The sequence below is a fragment of the Manis javanica genome, chromosome 16 (genome assembly GCF_040802235.1).
Source record: "Manis javanica isolate MJ-LG chromosome 16, MJ_LKY, whole genome shotgun sequence".
In the NCBI taxonomy this organism is placed as follows: Eukaryota; Metazoa; Chordata; class Mammalia; order Pholidota; family Manidae; genus Manis; species Manis javanica.
Window position 1 is genome coordinate 20,243,909 of NC_133171.1, and position 27,280 is coordinate 20,271,188.

The following is a 27,280-nucleotide window of genomic DNA, read 5'->3' on the forward strand; positions in this document are numbered from 1 at the left end:
AGTTTTTTATTTGATTTCTTGTTTTTGTTTTTGAACCTTTTATTCTAGATTGATATCAAGGAGAAATTTTCTCCCAATTTGAAGCTAAGATACAAAAAGACTATTGTGATTTTATTCTCTTATCACCATAAATACTCCTTTTTCCATTTTTATTTAGTTCTAGGAAGTTACACAGAGAGGCTTGAGGGTAACTTGGCACAGCAGCATGCATGTGCGATTGCTACTCGTCATATAAGTTTAGGGTCTGTGGGTGGGATGACCCCACACAGGGGTTAAACAAGCTTCTTACCTAAAGATAACCAGCACAATAAAGAGGCGCACTTACAACATCATAGTGGGCAAAGATTTTCTCAAAATCCCTCTTTCTTTCTTCAGCAGAACAAGCCTGTGTACGGAGAAAACAGTGGGTCAATCCAGCAGTATGAAACTTAAGTTGCACAGTTCTTTCAGGTCTTAAACAATTTTTATAAACTTTGAGTCAATGACCCTTAACCCCTTGATCCCAACAGTGAGCCCTGTCAGTCTCTAGATGAGTTAAAGGCATTACTTTCTTCTCTCCTCAAATCTTTTCTTTCTTTCTTCTCTCCTTCTCGAATATGTAGAGAAACATGAATGTTATAAACCCATCTAAAGAAGTGTTGCTACTTACATCCATTTTAAACTGGAGAAGGAAGTTTTCCTGAAGAGCCAGAATCCTAAATGGAAAAAAAAAGGAATCCACATGATGATCTGTCAGCTACCAGTGACATGCAAACTCATAACTCTGGTGTGAGGAAAGGGCAGACAATTTCCATATAATTCTGCAGAATAGGATAGATGCTTAAAAAATAGGAATGTACACATGAGAAAAACAAAGAAATTAATTGGGAAAGACTTTTATAGAGGTTTTTAAAAATTCATCTGGATGGAAAATGGAAGAGTAAGGGCTTATGGAAATTAGCTCCTTCATAAAAGCAATGAGAAAAATGACCAAAAAATGGTTAGAATAATTTTTTTCAAAACTCTGGAGATTAGCCAAAAGCTTTCAGAAATCTGGAGAGTGCTTGTTCTGGAAAAATGACTAAATCTTGATAAAACAGTGATGTATTTTGTGGCATTTTAATTTGCTTCATCCCTTCACCCCCAGCTCTATGGTACTCTTGAAACCAAGAGTCCACTATGCCAGGGTAAGGCCAGCCATCTGGCAGCTGCCGTAGTGGGCAGAACGGGCTTGGAGCTCTTTCAAAGCCTAAGTACCAGAGAAGGGCCACTACTTGACTTCTTTTATGCTTCCCTAAAAGACCCCACTTGCAAGGGTGTCTTTATTTGACCTGATTTTGAGCTTACTCAGTGGAAAACCATTTACCCTGGTGACAGTTGTCAAAAATAATTAGAGGTGATTGTTTAATATCACAGCTGACCAAAGTAGTCGATGAGAGTGCAGATCAACAATAGGCTAATCAAAAAGTTTAAAAGGAAAAGCTGGGGAATAAGATGTCCATAGAGGCTTTTATAAGCTTTAACGTATTTCTGGGAATCTAGAAGGCCACACACATGCATAGGGCTGTGTGCGTGCTCAGGAAAGACCCAAGAAGGCCCCCAGCTCACACCTCTGACTTATCTTCAGGCTTTACACAAGTGAAGGCAGCTACGACAGAGTTGCAAACTGCCTGCTTAAATGTTGAAGATGTGCCCCAACATGTACATACAGCCCCTCAACAAATACTGGGAGACTTACTGGTTCCAGGCATGTAAGAAATCTGTCAAATCATTAACTAACCATTAAGCCAACCAAGCAGAGACTTCAGTGTTCACACATGCAAAGATACAGACTTTACAGAATTAGTTCAAAAAAAGTCACTAAACAAAAAACCAACAATTACTAACAACAACAAATGTGACCTATACAAAATACTAAAGGACGTTCTTGAGGAGGAAATGAAAAAAACACTAGACAGTAGCTTGAATCCTGTAACTCTGGGGAGAGGAGATCCTGGGACAAAATACATCTAAAACCAAAATCAGTCAAAGGGAGAAATAAAGTTTAAAGCCCGTTTATTGCTTACAAACTGCAGTCCAGGGCCATCTCTTTCCTGCTAGGACAGAAGCAAGCAAGGCCTCCCCCTAACCTCTCAGGTTCAGATAAGCCCTTGGTTGCCCAGGTAATTACCCATTGATGTGGAGATGAACTGTGTCCACCCCTGAGGAACACCTGTTGATATGCAGATGCACTAAAGCCAGGTGAGATATTCTGAAAATATTACAATTTTACCCACAAATCCATATGAAGAAATAAAGAACCCCAGTCAGGCATGAAAAGCTACATATTGTATGATACCATCTATGTGAAATGCCCAGAATAAACAAATCTATAGAAGCTGAAAGGAGATTAGTGGGAGAGGGAGGAGAAATTCCTGATACGTACAGAGTATCATTCTGGCTTAATAAAAATGTTCTGGAATTAGGTAATAGTGATGGTTGGAAAATCCTTATGAATATACTAAAGTATGCTGAATCATATACTTTAGAAGAGTAGTTTTATGGTACATAAGTGATACTCAATAAAAATCGATATGGCTTTTGTTTTGGAAAGTGAAATGTATTTCTGGCTCCTCTGTTTAATCACAATTGTACTTCGGTGTAATACAGTCAGTTTCAAAAGACCGACACACTGGGTTGGCATTGTATTCACGGTCATGGGCACATACAGAGAAAGGCAGAAAAATATCATTCGACAGGTCGGAAAGTTTCGCCCCTTTGGATGCCCAGGGTGGAGAGAATCGATCTGAGCCAAGCAGAGGGTGGAATTTCCTGGGATTCTGCAAGGACACTGTCCTTCTCTATCCATTGGCCCTGAGCAGTCAGGGTATTTTTCTCAAGGTATAGATAGTTGACTAATTTGTGTAAATTATCCATACGGTATACTGAGTTGTGTAAATTGAGGGATGGTTGTGCATTATTTCATTTGGAACTCTATCAAGGCTTACATGTTATTTTATAAAATCACATCAACAGTATTGAGTTCCTGACACGAATTGTCAAAATACCACACTTTTATCAGTCAGCATCTGAACTGCCATATTCAAGGTAATTCCACACCAAGATGCAAGCAACTGACCACCTCATTATGTCTTCACTGTTGTTGTATCTACCCATGTACACACTGAAATACAAGTTATCTTATTATTGTGTTCCTTTTGTTTATCCTTTATGTGTTATAATTTGTGCATTATATTAACTATTTTTGCATTGTGTGTATAGGTAGGTTATATTGTCCGTGGATTTTATTTCAGGAGTAAAGGAAGTGTTCAGACTTCCCGAGTTGAGAGCAGCTTACTGACAGTGGCACATTCCAGCTTCCAGAAGGCGCTCAAGGGTCCTTGATGCACAACCCCTGGGAATTGCTTAATTGAGTCAAAGTGCCAGGTGGGTAGGCACTTTGGGTGGAGGGAGCCACGAGATCAAAGACATTTGTTTGTTTTTATCAGGACTGCCGTTTTTGAGTGGACCTTCTAGGTGCTTTGGGTCCTCTTGCTGCGCTGTCCCACACAGCTCTCAGAGGAGCTGGGACTGACTTCCACTTGAGAGAAAACCTTGCCTTCACTGGGCGGTCCCAGCTGTGGGAACTGAGCGGGACTCAGGAGATACAGGCAGCACCGCAGGGCTGAGGTCCCTTGTGTCCTAAGCTTCGGGGAGAAACGCTCGTGTCCCATCTGGTTTGGCTGGTCTCTCAGTGCCTCTTCATCAAAGTAGCCAAAATTAGGATGAAGGTCCTCGGGTAAGTAGCCAAAGAGAGACACATAGGCTGCCTCACAGCTCCTTTGAGGCCCCAAATGGAAGACCCTGAAAAGTGTTGGGGTCAATGTCCTGGTCACTATCGAGGAGAGAGTTGTCCCGGTGTGTCCCTTTCACAGGTCCCTTTTAAGAACGGGCAGACGAAGTGGCTGGCACAGATTTTGCAGATTCTAAACTCAGGTTAATATCCACTAAGGGACAAAACCAACATCTGTTTGTGACAATGCCAAGTCTCCCTGTCACTGAAAACTCACCCTCAGGCCCTGGGCTTCCTCTTTCCCAGTGACACCAGCTTCTGCCGTCCCCCCTGTAACTGCCGCCCTCTCTCACCGTCCGGTCTGCAACTGACAGCCAGCCTGGCCCTGGAGCACCTGGTGGTGTAGTTGCTCCCCGCTAAGGGTATATCCGTGTATTCTGGATCCAGTGATTTGAACTCTCTTCGTCTATTCAAAATGTCTTTTTCCTTTTGTGGGAAACCCCTGGTTGTTTTGGGGCCAGCTAGGCTGAACAGAACACGCTGACGTGCCCGTTATCTGTCACAACACCAGGCTCATGGGCTGCGTTTTCACAGACCCTGAGCTGCTGCTGCTGTCATTCTTTCCTCCTCCGCTTGAGGCCTTGGGATGCTTGGTGCTCCACAGAGAAAACAGCAACGCTCAGTGGCCAGAGGGCACAGCTGGGGTCTGGCTTATTTGTCCAGGTAGTTCACTTATCTTGAACTGACTGCTCCACATTCCCAGAATCAGTGAGTGGAATTCAGGACTATTTCTGTTATGGGTTCCCTATATAGGACCATGAATGTTTGGCTTTTGAGGGCAGGGTGGGCCCATGACCTGTCCAAGAAACTTTATGAAAATTTTGCACATTATGAATTTTGAGGAGCAGAGCTTTCATTATCTTCACAAAGCTACCTATTAGCCCAAGATATGCAGAACCACCGCTATTTATCTGGTAAGATGCACCTATCTTCAGGATTTTAGGTGAGACTTGATCTGTGCCTTTCAAGAAGAAGTGTGTGCTGTCCCCAAACCAGCATGATCTTTCTGAATCTATGACACCATATCCATGCTACTCACCTTGCCAAGTCATTAAGATCCAACCGGCCATCTTTATTTTTGTCAAAGATCTTCATCTGTAAAGCAGAAGGGGAAATGATCGTAAGAAATACTTATAATGGGAATTCATTTTCAAAGTTGTTGAAGCACTTTTCTGTTTTGCCCTTATGATTATATATTTGTCTAAATTGACTATGACTGCCTCATATCACAGGGTTCTTCTTCTAGAGTACAGAAGAAATGTTGTTTTTCCAGGGAAGGTAAAAAGTAGTTGAAGAGGATCTGGTATAGGGGAAAGCCTGTCCTCTCTAAGCCTCAGGAGCTTCTAGGAAGGAAAAGGGGGAGAGGCTGAGACAGGACAAAGCAGACACGAGTGTGACCTAAGTCTGCTGTGAAGGGGATCCCGGAGGAAGAAGAAAGGACAGCATCGAGCAGAGAAAATTGCGGTGGCTTATCTTTCCCAAGACACTGAGCCCCCAGGGGTTTGGGTGCTGAGTCCAGAGCCAGGCTGGGTCTTCCTTGGGGCCACTTGTCACTGTACGAGATGATGCTGGGACTGAGGACTGGGGTGGATCGCCGAGCCAGGAGGCTGGAAGGAAGATACGGTTCTGAGCTGAGAAATCACATGATAGGATAGAGCACGATCACTCTGGCTGCTGGATTTGACAGACACTGCAGGGAACAATAGTAGAACTGGGGAGATCTTTTGGGAAGTTGCTTCAATAACCCAGTTGGGAAATATTTGTGTTTTGGAACAGATTGACAGATGGCCAGATGCAGGATATATCTTGAATATAGTCAGTAGGATTTGTTGATTAGATGTGGAGTGAGAGAGAGAAAAAGGCATCAAGGATGACTTCAAGAGTTTTGGCTTAAACAGTTTAAAGGGTGGAGGCTCATGTTAACTGGGAAGACCATTAACAGAGCAGGTTTATGGGGGAAAGTCAGAATTTCATTTTGGACATGCTAAGTTCAAGTATCCCCAAGAAGTTAAGAGAAATGGCCTGAGCCAGAGCTATAAATCAGGATTGTCACCATTAACTGGTATTTAAAATCATGAGACTGGTTGAGATCGCCAGTGGGGTGAGGGTGGGCACAGAAGAGGTCTCAGGACTGAACCCAGACGCGTCTCAGGTGGGCCTGGGTCAGACCCAGGGAAGGAAGAAGTGGGGGCACCAGCTACTCTACTGCAGGCCTGAAGGACAAGATCGGGAGCCAGGGTACAGGACGGGGATGATCAGCCTCATACGTCTCCTTGTCTGCCATGGTCTCAGGTTTTAATTTGTTGTTTTACAGTAGTTCGAGTTCCATGCCCTAATTAGGTAAATGAACTTAAAATCTCCAACACGTATGAGCTTAAATTTTTAAAATTTCAGTATTATCTAATAATATTCTATTGAGACAGCTAATCTTGCCCCTTGCCAGGTATTGGCAGCACCTCTCAATTAGATGTCATGATTGGGTTTTGTTAACAAGTTGTTTCCTTCCTTGTCCAGAACACTGATTAGGAGTTAGACTAAGACAAGGTCTGCAGACCTTAACTTTCCTCTTCTCATTGGATGTTCTGCCTGGACTCGTTTACTATTGATGTTTCAGACGGCTCTCAAATGTGCCGATCCTTATGGGGGTCGATTTGAATTCATTTGGTAGGTTACATCTCCGAAGTAAAGCATTTGACGCTGTGGGTAAAACTGCAACATTTTCAGAGTATCTCTCCTGGCTTTAGTGCATTTGCATATCCTCAGGGGTGGAGAGAAGTTCATCTCCATATCATTGGATAATTACCTGGGCAACCGAGGGCACGTGTGAACCTGGGAGGTTAAGGGGAGGGGTTGCTTCCTTGCTGGTTTCTTTCAGAGCAAAGGAGAAAGATGTCCCTGGACTGCAGTTTGTAAGCAATAAACAGGTTTTAAACTTCATTTCTCCCTTTGACTGATTTCAGTTTTTAGAGGTATTTTGCCCCAGGATTTCCTCTCCCCAGACTTACATCTGGCGGCAGTTAGCAGGACTCCCCTGAACCCGAAATCTGTCATAATGGGTGCAACCTTTGGGAGGGCTGCTCCTGTGGATGGTGGGGAGGCCCCAGTGGGTGCAGTGGCAGAGGTGCCACTTCACCTGTCATTACCCCCCAGCTGTGGGGCTTCCAAGTTGGGAACCCCAGCTGGGGGAGTGGTCTAGGGTAAAGTACCTCCTAGAGGGGTGGGACCTTCCCCAGAACTGGGGCGGGGTGGAAACACTGGAAGCTGCAGAGTTAGCCCTCTGCGAGTTGGAAGACTGCCTGGAGACCTTAGGGGGCCGTGTAGTGGCTGCCATTGTAGGTCTCTCTTCATCAAGATAGTGTTAAATGTTATACAGGAGAGTGACTTATACAGGAGAGGGACACACCTCAGCATCGCCAGGAGGAGCGGGGTGATAACCCATGGGAAGCTGTTAAAGAAGAGAGACAGTCACTGAAAAGGCAGGTCACGCTCCTAGGAGATTCCTTAGCAGAGGCGAGTGGGGAGATGGCAGGAAAAGCCGCCGCCTTACAGGAGGCCGTGGGGCAGGTGGGGGAGGGGGGGAAGAGTGGTGCCCCCAGCCCGGAGATGGTGGAAGAGCCCGTGGTGGAGGAGCCCAAAGGAGAGGAGGGGGGGGGGGCCGTTGGCGGATCTGCTGCCCAGGCCACCGGCCAAGGTACCATCTTCTCCTGTTTTAAAGGCCCGCCCAGCTGTAATTAAGAAAATAAAAATGAAAAAACCGCGGGCTCCTCAGGGGGAAGAGCAGCCCCTCCCCAGGCTGTGGAGCCCTCCATGCCCTGCCCCTGCATCCAGGATGAGCTGGTGGACATAAGTGTCCCGTATAGACAGAGCCCATTGGAATCTCTGCCTACATGGCTTTTATGTCTCTGGGATGTGGGGGTGGAGAACATTGTTGTGTCGAGTACTCAGATGAGTAGAATGGCTTCCCTGATGCCCCACCCTTCCCTCCGGCAGCGGCTGCAAAATGCCCGTCACAACTCAGGGAATCAGACACTCCTGGAATGGCTGACAGCTGCCATCAGGGTAGTTTGGCCTAATCAGGGTGATTTACCATATTTTCCCAGTAGTTGGAAAACATACGTAGAGCTCCAACAGGTACTGCGGGAATTTGATATGAGAAATATCATCTATAATATGGACCCCCAGGGCCCTGATGAGGAGGTGTTCACTGTAGGGATGAGAAACCTGGTGCGGCACACAGCTCCCACATCTCTTTGGGTCCCTAGTGAACACTCTTGCCCCCCACCTAGGGCACCCCATAAGGGAGGCTACTCGTACTTTAGCAGATCTGGGGGAGGTTGAAACAACAAGGGCACGGAGGGAAGTACGGGCCATGGCTGAGAGGAGAGGTGCAGAAGGCCCCGTGAAGGTCTCGAGGACCCAGGTGTGGGCTGACTTGATAAAGGCTGGGGTAGTGAAAGGAAAGCTTGATGGGCAGCCCAATAGAATGTTGTTAGAACTGCGGCACCAATTAAAGCCGGAGCAGCAGCTCAGACAATCTGTATTAAGCGACCAACGATATGCCAGGCTCCATGTGAGGGCTGGGGGCACAGAGATGATGCCACAAGCTAGTGGAGTAAAGATCCATAAAGAATTAATGTGTCAACCTTGACTCCCAGCTGATTCACCGGGAAATCAATCCTATTGATTCCATCTTCAGAATATGTCTAGTTCTCATCTCCTCTGCTCCTCTCCTCGGGTCCAAGACGCCATCTTTTCCCACCTGGATGTCAGCGATGGCCTCTTAATGGCTCTTCCTGACTCCCTCCCTGCCCATTTTGGGCTCTTCTCAGCACTGTGGCCAGATCTTGGCTGCTCTGCCTCAAACTCTCTGGTGACTCTCCATTTCTCTTGGACTGAACCCCCATGTTCTCAAAATAGTCTAAATAGCCTGACATGGTCTGGCCTCAGTTCAGCCTCAGCCTTGATTGTTCTGTTCCAGTCATACTGGTCTTTTCCAGCTCCTTAAAATCCCAGGCATGCTCCAGCCCTAGAGGCCCTGTGCTTGCTGCAGGCACCCTTGGTTCTTCACATGTCACCTTCTAGAAGGACCTACCTTAACCACCTTAACTGAAAATGACACCTTCTCCCCAGTTACCAATCCTGGCTGCAATCCCTTTCTTGTTCTACTGTTTCACTTTTTCTATAATACTTGTTACCCTCTGTCGTGCAATGATTTGTTATTTATTATGTTTATCTTTGTTGTCAGTCTCTCCTTTGTCTGTTTTGCCTACTGCTGAATCCTCAGCCTGGACTAGTGCCAGAGCATAGCAAGTATTTAATAAATATTTGTGGAATGAATTTAATGGAAGATACGATGCTAAGACAATGGTAGAGAGGTACTTGGATTCACTGTGCAAGATTTTCTAGGGTAAGATGATGTTTAACTGAATCTTGAAGTATGAGCAAGAACTAGGTAAAGAAAAGTAGGGAAAAAGTAGCTGGGCTCTGTCAGGAAGTCAGAGAGCAGTGGTTTAGTATTACAGTTAGAGGTGGAGGGAAGCCCTTCAGAGCCAAAGATATTCAAGGAAATACTGGAAACATGCTGGAGATTCTAAATGCGAGTATTTCATTGCGTAGTACATGTTTTATAAGTTAATAAAATCAAGATAACAACAGCCAATGCTTAACACTGTGTCAAATCAAGGTTGAAAAATGTTCAACTGGAAAAATAATCTCTGTGATATTCTCCCCCAGGGCAGTTTCAGTCTAATTTGCTTTTTCGTACTATTTACTCTGTTGGAGGGGTTGGCTGGAAATTAGGACAAAAGGAACCTTGAGATTCCTCTGTCGCTGAGAAACTGTGTTTCTAGGGGATTTCCCATGTCACTCCTTGGTGCTGAGCATTCACTCAGGATTTCAAACATCATTTTGCATGCTGTTAGAACAGATCGACATAGTAAGAAGCCAAACTATTTCCAACTGAAATCCTGGCCCAGGGTTCGATTCTGTCCTTGGCATTGGCTTTGTTTCTGTCTAGACAATCTACAGTTTATCATGGTCAGCAGCACATGGCAAATGCCCTTATTGTGGCAGCATTCAGAACAGCCAGAGGACAGAGTGAGAGCCGGGGAGGCCCGGCCCTGAAGGCCAGGAGAGCCCAGCTGCCAGTGTGATCGCTTTGGGTGGGTGACTTACCACTTCCCAGTTACCTGATCTTTAAAATGAGTTAAACAATTCAACTTGGTGGTGACTTAGTCACTTACCCTTTCTAAGTTCAACCATCAAATATGTAAAATAACATGAACAATGCCAACACTGTAGAGAAGTTGTTAGAAATGGTACAGTTTTGGAAACGTCAACTAAAGGCCTAAATAAATCAACTTAGTGGTACACATTTTACCAGGAACCCACAAACTCTTTTCAGTGATATGAATCCCTGACTATTCACCAGAAGGTTCAGTAAGTCGGATCTGTTCAAAAACTCCTTATAGAATATATGTAACAATCCTACAAGTAAGTAAGCCTTTACCAGCAATTTCTTTTCTTATTAATTAAGAAACCTACAGAGTCTGATTGGAATGAAGCACACACCTGGAGATAGGAAGGGGGCTGGGGGGGAGACAAAAGGTAGAGAAACCAGATCTAATTCAGTACAAATCGTGGATCAGTCCTGGAAGAAATGCACCAAGTTAGGTGCTGGAACATAATGTGAAGAAGAGTTCGCCAAAGGCAACTTCTACTCGACCCTTTTTCAGGGAGCTTTGACACCAAAATAATCTCAGGGTCATTTAGGACCTGGATGCCATGAGGAGCAAACCAAAATAATGACAGCAAGTACCATAACAGCCACTACGATAAAAGCCGACATGCACTGCACGCTCATGATGTCCTGGACACACTGCAGGGCGCATCGACTCCCCGCCTCACAGCAACTAGGTACTAACCCGCACGTTACACATGAAGTAAGTAACATTGGGAGGCCTGACAATTTTCCAAGGTCATAGCTAATAGGTGGCAGAGGTGGGACACATCTCCCATCTATCTGACTCTCAACTGTGCTAAATCAACATGCTAAATGAGTAGAACCATCAAGCTCCCGTGTCCAGTCCTGACTGCCTAAGTCAATCATGCTTACTTGCTTCTATGTGGCTTTGATTAACATTTGTTGGCCTGGTGCCTAGTAACCTGGTGTTGATTGGACTTTCCAGGTCTCCCCAAGGACAGGTGACCAGCTTTTTCTTTCAAATACATGCAGTCTGCAGTCTCATCCCAAGAAAGAGGCTAAAGCAGCTCAGTTTTAGCCAGTGTTTTCCAGAGCTGAGGTTTTTCTCATTCATTCATTTAGCTACAAACACTTACTGGGCACTTGCCCTGTGACAGGCACTGTTTCTGCGCCTGGGGGGAGGCGGCGGGGAACTGATCATGTTGCTCAGTGACTTACCATGGTGCCGGTGTATTCTTTCAGCTTGGCCTCAGAAATGGCCTTTTTGTGGTGGAGGAAGAGGTCTCGGAGGAAGTTCTGTGACGTCAAGAGAAGAGCCATGTTTTATATAGTGAGCAAGTATATCACAAAGGTCTGGAGAGGCTTTATATTAAGATTATGGTTTGTTTTAAGGAGATAAAATGCTTTTAGCAAGCAATAAATCTAAGCGTGGAGGGCTGTCATGTTTAAAAGGGAGCTTATGGAACCCAAAGAATAGCTCCAGTCATGAAAAAGATGTCATAAATCCTCAATTTTGTCTCTTTCCCAGAGAGATCAATGTCACATGCACTTTCCAAACCTTCAAAACACAAATACTTTTTTTTTCTTATGTAGTAAATACATATCATGCTTCTTGGAAGCACAGTAGTCAAGCTATCGATAACCATATATCAAATTCCCAGTGATGGACAAACTCACCCTTCGCCCAGCGACCATTCCCAGCAACACTTACACAAAGCTCGGCAGCTGATATAAAGCCACTGCTATCAGCATCATATTTGCGCCAGATCTAAAAAACACGTAAGCCATGAATCCATTTGTCCTCGAATAATTTGGGGTTGACTTATACTGTTGTCTGCTGTGGTTCAGCATCTGAAAACAGTACCAGAAAGGGTGCCAATAAAACTTGCCTAGGTGGTTTTAGGCTTTCTTTGGTGACAGAGATTGGACAGAACTCACTAGAAATGAATCATCGAATTCACCTGGAGCTACTTCGGAGCATCACAATGCACTTAGACAACGGGATCTTTTGGAAAGCTTGAAAATAGAAAGACATGAAGGCATGGACTTCAGTTAGGGGTAATATGGCAAAGTAAGAAACCTTCTTTACCCTAAATTCCTAAAAATGCAGAAAACTCTAAACACAACTCTTTAAATACACAGCTCAGCTGACACGAAGTGAAAAGACCTCTAAGAGACCTGGCATGATAGGAAAGCACAAATGCAGAGAAGTAATTTATGACTGCAACCGTCGTCTGTCCCAGGTACATGCCGATCTCTGACAACTTAGCCGGCACGCCAGGTAGACAGGAGACAAATCCTGGGGCCACCCAAGGTGGGAAGTCATGCTGAGGCACCTACGTAAGACTGAAACCCGAAATAACAGTAACCTTAATGAAAGGGCGAACCCCTCCAAAATAAATTGCAGTGCAGAAAAAGCCCCTCAGGAATCTCATTTGTGTGGCTCAGGATAAGGGAAATAAAACATCTCTGATGATTCCTAGTGACATGCCAACTCTTACTGATTTGAGGACAGCATTCATTCAGCTGCAGATAAAATTACTGCACTGGAAGACAGAACAGCTGAATATTTTAAAGGAAACACTGAATTGCTTTTTTAAATAAGCGGTGTGATTTTGACCACCTCTGATTTCTCCATGTGCAAGCCTCCCAAGTTGAGAAGTTCCCTAATTCCCGCACAAAATGAAATTTTCCATAGACGTGGAATGGGTTACCTGAGTCACTAACTGCAGGGACCTTAATTCTAGATGACAGGCGGGCGCTGCAGGAAGAGTGGGAGCGCCCGGCGCTTCTGCTGGCGAGTGGCAGGAAGTGTGCGGAAACTTCACCCTGGTCGGTCCTTGTCACCGACGTTTCTGTCTGACTTTGGCCAGACTTATAAAACTGACTAGTTAAATGTGGTTTACATTCTAACTCTTATGGTGTGAATATACCAGAACTTAGAATGAGAATTGAAAATAACAAAAAACATTTTTACATGCTTTTCTCACGCTACTCTCCAAACATTTTCCATCTATATTAACTTTGAATTTTACTACAACTGACCCATTGGAGGGCCAAAGATTTTCATGTGAAAGGTATGCACATCTATCTTTAAAGAATAAAAGCAAAATAGGGATTTCCAGGCAAACAAAACCAGAGTTTATTACCAAGAGACTCATAGTAAAGTATACACTCCAGGAAGGAAGATCTCAGACACGGAAAGGAATCGTTCACAAAGACGATGGGAAATGTGGGCAAATTGAAACAGATGCTGACTGCATAAAATCTGTGGGGTTAAAGAAAACAAGACACAACCAATATCCTGGACAATAATGGTATGAGAGTTGGTAGGTGTACGTTATGATTAAAGTGTTTTAAGATCCTGTGGCTGAGGGGGAATGTAAAGATATTAACTTAGAATATCTTAAAATATATAGGATAGTAACAGATAATAACAAATTTAATTTAAAAAAAGAATTCAAGATAGGATAATTTGGGGTAGAAAAAGAAAAGGAGGTCTTTGGGGAGGATAGGAGGTGAGGGATATAGATTGGAAAGGGAGAATAACTACCAGAGAATAATCACATAAATGCTGTTTATTTCTGTGGCCTTGAACTGTTTTGCTAGCTTGCCTCCTAAAAGAAAAAGCAAACAATAAAAAAAAAAAAAAAAGAATTTAAGAGTAAAAAATGGCATTTAAAAAAAAATTGGGGAGAGAAAGGGAAAACTCTTCCTTACAGAAGAAATTGACAAACTCGCAGAGATGTGGAAAATGGAATTAAGTTAAAAAAAAATAGGAAGCCTCCAGAATGGCATTTCTTTTTTCCATTTCTCAAGATTATCCAAGACTACATAAAGCCTAACATTTTAATACATTTTTTTCTGCTTAAAAAAGTAAGTCATATTTGCTGTACAAAATCAATGAAATATAAAAAGAAGAAAACTATAATCTCCAGTAATTCCTACCCCAGAGATAGTTGCTTATCATTTCTGTGTTTCCTTTCCATTATATTTCTATTATATACATGACCAAACTAGATTGGAGGTCGTATTGCCTATACGGGTGGGTGGCCTATTTATTACTTACATTTAAACAAATGAAAATTACTTTGAAATGCTATTTAAAATAATTTGCAAACAAGTATGATTCTACACACAATTGGAAAATAACGAAGTACAGAGAACATGGAGATCATCTGTTATCCTACCACTTAAAAACAACCAGTATTTATCATGTGTGTATTCACCTATTGTCTTTCTTATGCAGTTGTTAAGGGGTACAACTTTTTAAACAAAGCTAAGATCATAATGCATATATAATTTTGTTTATTAACATTTTTTTGTAATGCATTTCCTCCATGCCATTAGATGTTCTTTGAAAGCTTGCTCTTTGGTAATATATAATGTTCCAGGCCGGGGGTTTTCTCTCATTAGCGTCCAGTGCCTAGAAGAGTATCTGGCATATGGCAGGTACTCATAGTATTTGTGGAATGAATGGATCATATGAATGTATCATGATTTGCCTAGTTTTTCTTTCATTGTTAGACATTTATGTTACTTTCAGTTTTAACTATAAGTAACACCGCAACATGAAACGAACATCATTGCGCAGAAAACTTGTCTACATCTCTGATTACATCCTTATGACAGATACCTGCAGGACTAGAATCGATAAGTTAAAGGGTAAAGATTTTTTAAATTAACTCTGGATAATGAAATTTTCAAGGATCTTGATTTACAAAATTCTTGCAAAATTGCTTTCCATAAAGTCATTCCAATGTGCATGCCCACCAACAGCGCATGAGCAACAATCTCAGTCCCCTCTTGCCAGCTACCTTTTGCTGATCCTTTTAAAATCTTTACCACTTTGGTTGTTAAAAAGTAATTGTTTTTAATTTGCACTTCTTTGGTTACCAGCTTATATTTGTTGTCTATTCAAATTTCTTCTGTAAGTTGTCTACGCATGTGCCTGCTCAATTTGCCACGACTTCCACTAGACCAGACGTAGGTAAAGTAGTGGCAAAAGAGAGCAAGTTTTATCTCCTAAATGGGGACATGGTAGCTATTTCAGGAACAGGACACCAATGCAGTAGCTGTCGTGTATCTGTCATTCTGGCCTTGGAGACCTGCTCTGCCTTCTCTGGTCTTTTTTCAACAACAGACAGTAACACCTAGAAGCTGAAAGAAGAGATAAGAGGAACCCTGGGTTCTGCCTTTAGCTTTTACTCAAAACACAATGATTGCAACAGGCCTCTAGCTGGATCAGCACTCTAACTTACATTTTGGCTGTATTGTACCTTCAAAACTAGAATTAATCAACAACATTTAAAAATAAGTAGTTTCACATAGAGTCTTGATGTCTAAACAGCATTCTCAAAAGGTAGCCGTTTCCTGGAGCTCCACGGGGTTCTCTTCTTTAGGTCGGGGTCTGCTCTCCAGTCTACAGCAGTCCCCCGCTTTATAAACCTCCAGTTATATTCCTCAGCTTACCTCTCTGGCCCATTGTCTAAGCCTTTCTCTAACCCTGGGGGCCAGGCAGGATTGGTGGCCACCCCACAAGATGGCTGGGATCCTGGCCACTTCTCAACCCTCATACTCCATAGACATACAACCAAACACTTACCTGCATAAACTCTACACTGCTGTCTAAGGGGGCCTCCTGGTGAAAGAGCAGAAGAAAGCCTTCATCCTCGGATAAGAACATGCTGGCAAGCTAAAATAATGGAGAGAAATAGTAGTCAGTGCCTCTGGCCAGTGCCCCGTGGGTGAGAGGCTAGGTGGACCACACTACAGATCAGAAGAGCCCGGGTCATTCAGGAAGGAGCACCTGGCTCGAGGTTCTTTGCCTGTGATTGTAATTTTTGATTCATTAATTCTTTCAAAAAGTATTGCACCCTTACAAAGTATGAAACACTATTGGTATCTGCTTTACAATCCAAAACAATAATGATCATTACTATAATTATTATTTATTATAAATTTGTTAGTGTTTAATATGCTTCAGGCACTATTCTAAGAAGCTCCAATATTATACTCATTTAACCCTATAATAATAATGATAGAATAAAAATAATTAATTCTTATATGTGCCATAAATTGTTCTAAATGCTCAAGTATGCTAACTCATTTAATCCGAACAATTTATGGGGTACATAATACACTATTAATATTATTTATCAATTAAGGAAACTGAGCCATAGAGAGATAAGGAACTTGCCATAGTTATGTAAGGAAGCGGTGGAGTCAGGACTTCAGCTAAGCCCACACTCACAACCACTGTGCTGTGCTGGTGAGATGCTGTGTACACGAGTCACTTCAGTGCCATATGCGAAAGGAGGAATGATTGCAGTCTGGCTTGATCCCTGAATGTTGGCTGCAGTTTATATTCTTGTGCATTATTAGTGTCTATATGATACTGTAGTTGTTGGTTCACTTGTGGAAAATTCAACAATCCAGCTTTCTGTATTAGCACTGGTTCTATTGACTTACTTTACTCCCATGAACAAAGGTAACATTTTCTTCCCCTACATGATTATAACACTTGTTTTAGCACATAGGCATGTTTGTCTGGGTTCGCTGCCAAACCTAGGATATTGCAGTGTATATTGTCTTCTTTCTGAGTTATCCCCCATAAACAATGGTCATTTCTTCTATAACCAGGTAGTTCTCTTAGCATTTTGTACAATGTCCCAGAGTGAGTCCAGAGCAAATGTTTCTGGTGGTTTGTAGGCATGACTAGTTCACACTCCTATTCATATTTTCTAGTTGGATATGGATCAGGTCAAGCACACATCATGTAAATAATAGCTACCACATATTGAATACTTACTACGTGGCAGGCACTGGCAATGTGCTTTTCATTTATATTTCATCAAATTCTCATACCAACTTTGGGTAAGTGTACATATCCCACCTTTTGCTAATGGCTTTAGAGTGGATCCAAATTCCTTCTCCATTGCTCACCTATTATTTGCTCTGGGACACTAATTGATACATCTGTGCCTCAATTTCCTCATTTATAAAATAGGGATAGTAATATCTATAACCTGGTGCTTATGTGAAGACTAAATATAAAAGGAGCCATTAGTTATAAGCTGTTCAGCGAAGTCCCTGGTACATATTAAGCATTCAGTAAATGGTAACTGCCAACTTAATGAAGGTGATGAAATTGAGGCTGGGATTAAGGAACTTGCTCGGGGTTTCATATCCCACTATGCTGACATTTTGCTTGTCCTGCCCACCCACACAAGGTCAATAGGAACGGGAACTGTTCTTCAGGACGAAGTGTTTTATCACATGGGGTGGCACAGGCTAAGAAATCAAATTAAAATGTAATTCACTGTCCTAAGACAGAAGGGACCCACTCTGTCTTCAGTTTCGGAGTGGCACGGAGGAGACAAATCAGATACCCAGGTAACCCCCAAGCCCCACTTTGGCTGTCAGTTGTGACTTCCCTATCTTACTTGGTGCTAAAATACCTAAAATGTGTCAAGGTGGACTGGTTTGTATGTTACAACCAGCTGTAGTGGGAATAAGTGAAATAGTCACTGGTATAGCAGGAGAAGGTAGAGGAGCCCTTCCTGAAACTAACAGACTCAGATTTTAAGGGACCTTGGGACTAATGCAATTCTGTACCATCCTCTTTTCTGCAAAAGACAACCTCAGTTATGCTCATTTGCAGGACTCCATGACAAAATGGTTGGCATAGATGTCAAAACGGATGCCCAGTTCCCAATTGCTTCAGAAAGGTCTACCTGTTATTAGCAAGATAATGACATCATTTTCAGTTATTTGCCCTGTTTCATATATTCATTATTAAGTCAACAAATATTTATTGAGCACCACTGTGTGCTATGCTCTGTTCTGTGGGCTGGAGAATGCAACAGTAAAGAGGTGGTCGTGAATACTCTGGTATTTCTAGCTTGAGGCTTGTGCTTACTTTGCCATTATTGGATACACTGCTATTTTTACATCAGTTATAATGTAATCGTCAGTTACATATATCATTTTTGCCTTTGAGTGAAAATGTTGGAGATAGCTACACTTATAAATCTAGGATTTAATTCACCAGTTTTCTGAAAAGGCAGCCTCCTGGTGAACATGTCTGTTTCTTATAAGGACACATTATCTTGCCCTACTCCCATAAGAAAATACGGTATCTTACTGAAGAAAAAAGTATTATCATCAGTAACACTGACTGTCCAAGTACAGCAGCATCAAGAGACTTCAGATTTCTGGTAATTTGTCTGGCAGGTTTTTGACTATGGATTAAATATCTTGGTTTCAGATTAGCTCATTTATATATATATTCATAACTATATGGTATGAACCAAATAGATTCATACCTGTAAGTGAAGGTTCCCGTAAACCAGTGCCACATACTGGCCATACGAGGCTGGAAAAGTAACTTAGTTTTCTCACTGGTAAAATAGAACAATGTTTCCTGTCTGTCTTTAGCTACTGTGGGATAAAATAACATATGTGTGGAAATCCCTTGTAGACTGTAAACCATTTTGTAACTGGAAGAAAAAATTTAGGTTAAAGATAGACTATCAGAGAGGTGCTGCATGTTTAACACAGCGCCTTTAGAAGGCACTCAATAAATGTGGGCTGAATTGAGATAAAGACAGCTGCTGTCTGTTTTGTCTTTAATGATCTTCAGGGATATTTCCAACCTCCACTGGGAGCTGATGCTGAGGTTTGGACTCATTTATTGACAGTATGTTTTCCTTGTATCAAAGCAGAATTTGAACAGGATACTGCAAAAAGACAAACATTGGATCAAGCAACTGAAAGGCCTCCAGCATACCAATTCCCCAGTTATAAAATAAGTATAAATCTTGATTGACCTAAATAAAATAATAGAAGAATCATGTTCTCTTTGTTACTAAACACATAAAAAGGAAAGGTGATTACTTCAAAAATGTGATCTAGACCAACTGACTTGCAAAGAGTTCTAATTTCCCAATCAAATGTAAGATTTTCATTACCTTTCAGAGGACATTATAACCCAAGAAGGCACAGTCAAAAAAGTTACAGTTGTGAAAACTGTACCTCTTTCATCTGTATGTGACCATCTTTAGAGACATCGTGGGTAGTCACAAATCGCTGTTTCACCCTCTGCACATTTTCGATGACTACATCCTACAACAGGCCAGAGAGAAGAACCACATTAAGCCACTGGGGTTGTGGTTAGGATATCAAATATTGACAGCAAACAGCCTGATAATTATGTTAGTCTAACCTGGAAAGCAGGTTACTTAGCCATTTAAAGCAAGCCTACCGTGTTGTAGCAAAGAGAACAGTGATGGAGATTTCTTGAGCAAATAACCACTAATCAGGATCCTGACTATGTAAGACTTACAGCTAGTGAGCTCCTAAAATATGACTGAAGGGAAGCTTAGAGGCTGTTGAAAAATAAATTTGAACATTATTACATCTTCTGTTGTGACAAAATATTATATTGTTGTGAACATACTAACTTTCTTCCCAAGAACTCAGAGGCTTTAAGTGAAAAACACAGCTCTTCTAGGCCCCCACTTTGCCATAGCTCATTCTCTTAATCTTCCCCTTGGACTTGAAAAAATAATTAGAAGGGGAAAATAATTAAAGAGGAAACCAAAGTAATAAAGCAATTGTTGAATTACAAAAGATGTCACATCTTTGCTATATACATACACAACCTTTTCTACAGATTAATTTGTTCTTCATCAGTTGACTGCAGGGTTATCACAAAGGAAGATGACATATATAATCAACAATGGAGAATGAATTCTGACGCAGGGGTTGAAGGCACAGATACTCCCAAGAGTACCAGATTCCAAGACTCCAAACTTGATCAGTCATGCTAAAATTATTCTCCCTAATACTACCACATTATCCCTGCCCACCAATCTTCCTTGTAGGACACTCCACTAAATATGGAGAGATTAGTTTCTCTAGTCTCGGTGCCGTGAATGTGTGTTTGGTTTTGGGTGCATGTATATGTACCTGCACCACATAGAAAACCGCATGATGGAAATCACTCAACAAGGCAGCTCTTCCCTTTGAACTTCAGCTTGGCCTTGTAGATTAAGAGGTCTGTCAGCATCACAGTCACTCCTGTGTCTCTGAAATATAGTATCTGGGGAATGAATGAATGATTCTTTGTGGTGAGCTGGGCATTCTCACAGAAAGTTAACTAACATAGGCCATGTTGCCGGAAAGTTAAATTTCAAAGTAAATAAATGTGAAGTCAAAGAAGCTTGTTAAAAAACAAAATTCATCCAAGTAAATTTAAAGATTAAATTGGCTTTATTTAGCAATTCATGAATACGGCAGCATTCTGTCTATCAAGTAGAGAGCTGCTCTAAGGAACTATTCAAAATGGGAGGTTTTTATAGACAGGAGCATGGGGAGAAATTTATTATTAAAAAATGAAAGAATTATTTCAGTCAACCTCACTTTCTCTTAGGGGGAAGAGAATGGGGTCTTATAATACAGATTACACCCCATCTTCTCTTAGGAAAGCTAGAGAAGGCCCAGGGGCTGTCTTATACATGATGCAGACCAGAAAATCCCTGACTGACTACATTTCTGGGGGAGTTTGAAACTGTAATTGGATTTAAGTATTAGGCCCCAGTTTGGTGACTTGGCCCAGCAGAAACGACCCCATGTTGAGTCTGTATCTTTCTTTTTAACAAGCTGTAACCAGATTCTACATGTCACTATTAGTTTGAAGCCACAGAAACTTGAATTCTGTCCTCTCAGACCTCTAACCCCAAAGCCCGTGACTGTCCCTTGGACCCAAAGCAAAAGAGCCTTGGGACTCCCTGTGCTGTGATTTCCCGTCAGCACTAACCCTGCGCCCCTTAGCCAAGACTCCAGGCCCCAGGAGGGTACTTATCACTGAAACCTTGAGAGGCCCAGGAGGGGCCACAACCTGGACATGAAGGATGTGTGCACAGCCACAGAAAGTGATGTTCTGCGCAACCCACTGGCTGTATCTAGACCCAGTTCAGAAGCCAATTCTGAGCACTTGAAAAGAAAAAAGGCAGGGGCTCGGAGTGGGGGGAGCTACAGCAGGAGAAAGAGCGCTGGCGCTTCCGTTAAGCCCACCCCCCCGGAGGCTCTGAGGAGCAGGTGGTTACCCGCAGGCTGACTGCCACGCAGCTTGCTGTCAGGACCTCAAAGTCCTTCTTCCGGGGTCTCTGTGATTCGCTCATCAGGGGAGGGAAGTGGAGGTCGTCAGTGTCCGAAGAGCTGCTTGTCATGCCCAAACTCCAAAGGGCAGAGCTGCCCGTTCACGGAGGCCGCCCTGCTGTTAGTTGTGCGCTCGACGGGCCATCGCTGGTGGAGAGGAGGTGTCACAAATGCTGACTGTCCCTCAGCTTAAAGGTCTTCCACTTTGGGAGTCCTGCCCTCTTATTAAGGACATGCTTAGGGCCTACTCACTTCTCTACAGGGAATTAGGAATAGTTTCCTTAGCCCTTAATCATGTCCAGGTAGCACAGAGTGCCCGACAAATGTCCCTATAACCATGCTCCCCGGCGCAATGCCTCAGCATTTTGAAAGGGGGCAACGGCGAATGAGAGCCTTTCTGCTTATCATTTGAACAGCTTATCACCCTGGCTCCAAAAGCTGTCTCCCAGGCCAGATGCTGAGGAAAGATGTCTGGGGCTGCTGCCACAGCTCAGTGAGACCGGCCTGATTACATTAGAGTCCCTTCTCAACAGGCAGTCGCTGTCCCTGGGGGGAACAGAGGGTGAAGTAGATGCAATGGCCTTAAGGTGACTCTAAAATGCAAGATCCTAGGCAGACCTCAGTTGTACTAAAATATGTAGGGGATGGGACCCAGGCATCAGCATTTTAATACAGATAATTCTTCAGCACAGTGAAATTTACTTCTACTAGCCTAAGGGCTCTGCAACCTTCTGACCCCTCCACCTCCAGCCTCAGCAAAGCCTGTGTTGGACACAGTGGCACAGGACACAGATGAGTCATTTGTTGTCTCCTTCCTCTGAGGACCGTGTTTGCCCTGTATGAGAGGAGATGTCCACAGGCCAGATCTGAGGGAGGGGCGGTAAGAACAGCAAGGCCGCAAGAAATGGCATCCCTCTTGTCTCTCAGTAATGGCAACAATGTCTCTGACATGAGCCAAAGTCCCAGAGACGCCTCACAGTGTCCTTGGCTTCAGGCAGACCCTGTGCCTCGGTAGCCCCACCCCCAACCTTGTGACTGAAAATGAGACACTTCCAGTTTTAACCTGACAGCAAATTTCCTCCTCCTTTCCTATAAAGCAGTAAAGCAAGGAGCCTTCAGAAAAGGTGTGAAGTTCCAAGTCTCTGTGGATTTAGGTTTTTTGACCATCCAGTTTATTCCAAGACTTTGAGTGGTTTTTGCCTTCATCTTTTTTCCCTCAAATACTCCTGTCCTATTTGACAAAACGGCATCTGACCTGCGGGTTCTGGAACACCATGAGCCTTCTCAGTGACAGCAGGTAAGTAAGAGTAAGGCGGAGAGAGAAGGGAAGTCGGGGGAAGGAGAGAAACGAGAGGAGAGAAACTGATAAAAGAAAGTAAGGGCAAAGAGAGGGGAGACAGGAAAAGAAATAAAAGACAGGGAGAGGAGGGGTGATGAAAGAGCTTTGAGAAACGGACTGGAGACGTAAAAAGAGAAACAAAGAGACAAGAGAAAGAGATGGAGAGAAAATAAGAAACAGATCTCAGAGAGGCACGAGGGAGATAAGAGACACGGAGGTGAGAGAGAAAGCCAAGGGATGATGGGAAATGAGAGCCATGAAACACAAAGATGAGAAACAGTTCGGAAATGGGCAGAAAACCAAGAGGGACCAACAAAAGAGAGGCAGACAGACAGACAGAGAGACAGAGACCAGGAGGTCCACGTGGCTATTGGAGGCAGATGGCAGCCTCTTTTATGCTGAGCTGGCTGCCCACGCACACCCGGAAATACCCTCCCCAATCTTTCATTGGTGGCAGAGAGCTCCTTGTCGTTCTCATCGGGCTCCTACAGGAAAGTGCGACGCGCTGCAATATTCTCCCATGCAAACAATTACATCTGAGGATAAGCTCTCTCCATAACTCATTTTAAAGGCCTCTGTCTCCAGAGCTCGCTGAGCCCTTACCATGCTTTACCTGGGAGAGTCTTTAGCAGGTTCTCCCATCCCCAGTCTGGTGTGTCCATGTGTGAATTTTTCCTCTGATTTGGTACAGTGGATCTTCAGAAGTCAATCTACATCTCTCCAGGCCAGATTTACCATCAGGGAGGGACATGGACACTGGCTAGGTTGGTTTACATTTATATCTAGTCTCTGGGTATCTTAGTTATTTTCTGGTTTATATCCCCTAAGAAATCTGTAACCACTTCTAATAAAAAGAATAATGGAAAAAATGATTCTAAATGATTTGTTTGCGGTTTGCTATCAAAGGAGTGTCAAATGTACTCAAGACCCAGAATCTTAAAGCTCTTTTCTACCCCTCTGAACCAAGTGAGTTACCTTACCTCCAGTTTAAATCCATTTACAGAGACGTAACCAAGGAGATGTTCAAAACAAAACTGTTTGAATCTACAGTTAGGATCTACTGACAGATGTTACACTGAAAGTCAGTGAACAATGTATTCAATGCAACAGGTGTACCTTTTATAAAAGCTGCCCAACTCCCTCTGTGTTGCCAGGAGAAGTAGAAAAATTACATGCATGCAAGGAAGAGAAAGGTCAGATGGGACTAACAGGGACAAGCCAGCATAAGACTTGGATGCTTCTTGTGATTCACAAACAGATATACAAATTAATACTTAGTGGCACAAGTACTTACATCGGTACCCAATTTCGTCAACATGTGGTAAAAGAAAGCATCAAGTTCCTTCTCTTCTATGTAACCTTTTTCTAAATGCAAGAAGATATTCATAAATAATAGTCATTTAGATAGAAAAATGTGGGATGGTATTTATCTAAATCTGTTTTTAATCTCATAATTTATAAAATCCCCATAGATACTATTCTTTGCTATTCCAGTAACTAAGCAGCAATCTCTATCTCTAGAAACATGGATTTGAAGAGTATACACACATTCAAGAGCAAACCCAGCTTTGTGCTAGCATTATATGAATATTTGGAAGTAGAAAGCTATTAAATACATGAATTATAATACACAGATAAACAAATTTTAGAGTACAATCCAATCAAAGGATTTTGGAAGCTTGTAAAAATTTAACAGATAAGTATTGAATCTTAGTTTGTAGGGCCAAAATACACACAGGTATTTTCTTTATGGTTTTTTAATTATTGATAAAGATAAAGCAAACAAGTTGTTCTATTTTCCTTATAAGTAGTTTTTGGTGGGTGGGGGTAGTAGTTTTTTGAAAGCTGATCAAATTCATCCTCCCTTTGAGAGAATGGGGCTTACATAACAAAGTATCTGAGTAAAAAAGAGCACATTTAGGGAGGGCTGCCTTCAAATAGCTGTCAGCCCACAAGCCATATATACATACATACATATATATAAATTATATATATATAAATTATATTTGTCCTTATATATATGGTATATCATTACACACACACACACACACACACACACACACACAGACTGGGGACAGGGGACAAGTCCCCCCTATCACCCTGAATTTTCACAGGCTATCTAGATGTGGTTAACCCCAGTGTACCCAACGCCTGTTAGGTAGTATCATGCATTAACAACTCTGGAAGACAACTTTCCTTGCAAGGAAAGACATACGGCAGGGGAAAATTCTAGGTCTTTCGTTGGATTGCAAGCTGAGCCAGTCTACACCGGACTCTGCTGGTGGCTTGTGCTACTCACCTTCTGGGTCAAAATGCTGCCAGACCTGCCAGAAGCCAGCCGCGTCCAAGCGCTCCAAGGTCGGTCCGCGGGCGCTGTCCATGGTGCTGACCACCCAGCTCTGACACAGGCAGGCAACCGACACCTGGAGAACTTTGGTGACGGCTCCTTTATGAGATCTTAAGACTCCCTCGCCTGCTTCTTTCGCCGATTTGCTTTGGGCACCTGCTGTGGGACGGGCGAGAGGGCGGCTGGCGAGGCGGCTGGCGGCGCCTTTGTGTCGCCGAGCAGCCCCCAAGCCCCGACCGCGGGCTCCCCGCGAAAGCAGCCGCTTGGAGCCGCCCTGGCCCGGGGCGCCGGTCCCCGCCCCGCCCAGGAAGCTGTCCTGCCAGGTCCACAGCGCTGCTTCAGCGCCGTGGGGAATCCGGGAAGGAAGGAGGTGTCTCAGGGTGTCCATCCTTTGCTCATGGCTTTGCCTTTTAACGTGTTTGTCAAACTCACAGAATCCCCCTTACGCTTGACTCGCCTTCCAAACTTTGTGTCTGGGGTTTTCTGGCTAGATCTCCCTCAATTAAAGGCTTGAAAGTGGTGTTGGTGTTAATTGAGGTCTTTGAACTTGACATTTAGAATTGTAGTGTATGGGAAGGGTGAGGGTGCAGTCGGGAGGGATGAAAGTGGTAGTGCTAAGAGATCACCATTAAACAGGGAGACAGTTAACAGCAATTATCAAACCCTGATTGCACAGGGCATGCCCCCTGCTGTGCTATAATGCGCTGTAAGTACTTGCACCTAAACAGAGATTCTGCAAGGTACTGTGATTTGAAGCAGGGTATGAGGATGCGGAGGAAAGTCTAAACTAGGCCATGCTTGCTAGGAAAACTCATGCTGGCTGACTGCAGAGTGCTTAGATGATTGTGTTTGGCTCCTAAGAGCTGTGCTAAGAACAAAGGACACAAATCATTTCGATCATTTCCAAAGATGCTGAAAAAGCATTCGACAAAATTCAACATTCATTCATGATAAAAACTCCCAACAAAATGGGCATAGAGGGCAAGTACCTCAACATAATAAAGGCCATATATGATAAACCCACAGCCAACATCTTACTGAACAGCAAGAAGCTGAAAGCTTTTCCTCTGAGATCGGGAACAAGACAGGGATGCCCACTCTCCCCACTGTTATTCAACGTGGTACTGGAGGTCCTAGCCACGGCAATCAGACAAAACAAAGAAATACAAGGAATCCATATCAGTAAGGAAGAGGTCAAACTGTCACTATCTGCAGATGACATGATACTGTATGTAAAAAACCCTAAAGACTCCACTCCAAAACTACTAGAACTAATACTGAATTCAGCAAAGTTGCAGGATACAAAATGAATACACAGAAATCTGTGGCTTCCCTATACCCTAGCGATGAGCTGGCAGAAAGAGAAATCAGGAAAACAATTCCATTCACAATTGCATTAAAAAAATAATAAAATACCTAGGAATAAACCTAACCTATACCCTGAAAACAGCAAGACACTCTTAAGAGAAAGTAAAGAGGTCACTAACAAATGGAAACTGATCCCATGCTTCTTGGCTAGGAAGAATTAATATCATCAAAATGGCCATCCTGCCCAAAGCAATATACAGATTCAATGCAATCCCTATCAAAGTACCAACAGCATTCTTCAACTAAATGGAACAAATAGTTAAAAAATTTATATGGATCCACCAAAGACCCTGAATAGCCAAAGCAATCCTCAGAGGGAAGAATAAAGTTGGGGGGGGATTTGCTCCCCAACTTCAAGCTCTACTACAAAGCCATAGTAATCAAGACAATTTGGTACTGGCACAAGAACAGACCCACAGACCAGAGGCACAGAATAGAGAGTCCAGACATTAACCCACACATATATGGTCAATTAATATATGATAAAGGAGCCATAGACATACAATGGGGAAATGACAGTCTTTTCAACAGATGGTGCTGGCAAAACTGGACAGCTGCATGTAAGAGAATGAAACTGGATCACTGTCTAACCCCAAACACAAAAGTAAATTTGAAATGGATCAAAGACCTGAATGTAAGTCATGAAACCATAAAACTCTTAGAAAAAAGTATAGGCAAAAATCTCTTGGACATAAACATGAGTGACTTCTTCATGAACATATCTCCCTGGGCAAGGGAAACAAAAGCAAAAGTGAACAAGTGGGACTACATCAAGCTGAAAAGCTTCTGTACATCAAAGGACATCATCAATAGAACAAAAAGGTATCCTACAGTATGGGAGAATATATTCATAAATGACAGATCTAAAGGGTTGACATCCAAATATATATAAAGAGCTCATGCACCTCAACAAACAAAAAGCAAATAATCCAATTTAAAAATGGGCAGAGGAGCTGAACAGACAGTTCTCCAAAGAAATTCAGATGGTCAACAGACACATGAAAAGATGCTCCACATCACTAGTCGTCAGAGAAATGCAAATTAAAACCA

General features: G+C 42.9%; 1 protein-coding gene across 1 annotated transcript in view; it reads right to left on the reverse strand.

The window, feature by feature from the left end:
* The window catches only part of SCGN (secretagogin, EF-hand calcium binding protein), a 34,882-nt gene extending 9,708 nt beyond the window's left edge, over nucleotides 1-25,174 (reverse strand). Inside the window, exons 1-9 of the mRNA XM_036994410.2 lie at nucleotides 24,815-25,174; nucleotides 23,810-23,880; nucleotides 19,050-19,139; nucleotides 15,619-15,708; nucleotides 11,725-11,781; nucleotides 11,232-11,309; nucleotides 4,851-4,906; nucleotides 650-695; nucleotides 326-385 (exon numbers count right to left, since the gene is read on the reverse strand). Of these exons, the coding sequence (XP_036850305.2) occupies nucleotides 326-385; nucleotides 650-695; nucleotides 4,851-4,906; nucleotides 11,232-11,309; nucleotides 11,725-11,781; nucleotides 15,619-15,708; nucleotides 19,050-19,139; nucleotides 23,810-23,880; nucleotides 24,815-24,896 (630 nt within the window). The 5' untranslated portion in view covers nucleotides 24,897-25,174. The remainder of the gene's footprint in view (nucleotides 1-325; nucleotides 386-649; nucleotides 696-4,850; nucleotides 4,907-11,231; nucleotides 11,310-11,724; nucleotides 11,782-15,618; nucleotides 15,709-19,049; nucleotides 19,140-23,809; nucleotides 23,881-24,814) is intronic.
* Nucleotides 25,175-27,280: the final 2,106 nt, after the last annotated feature.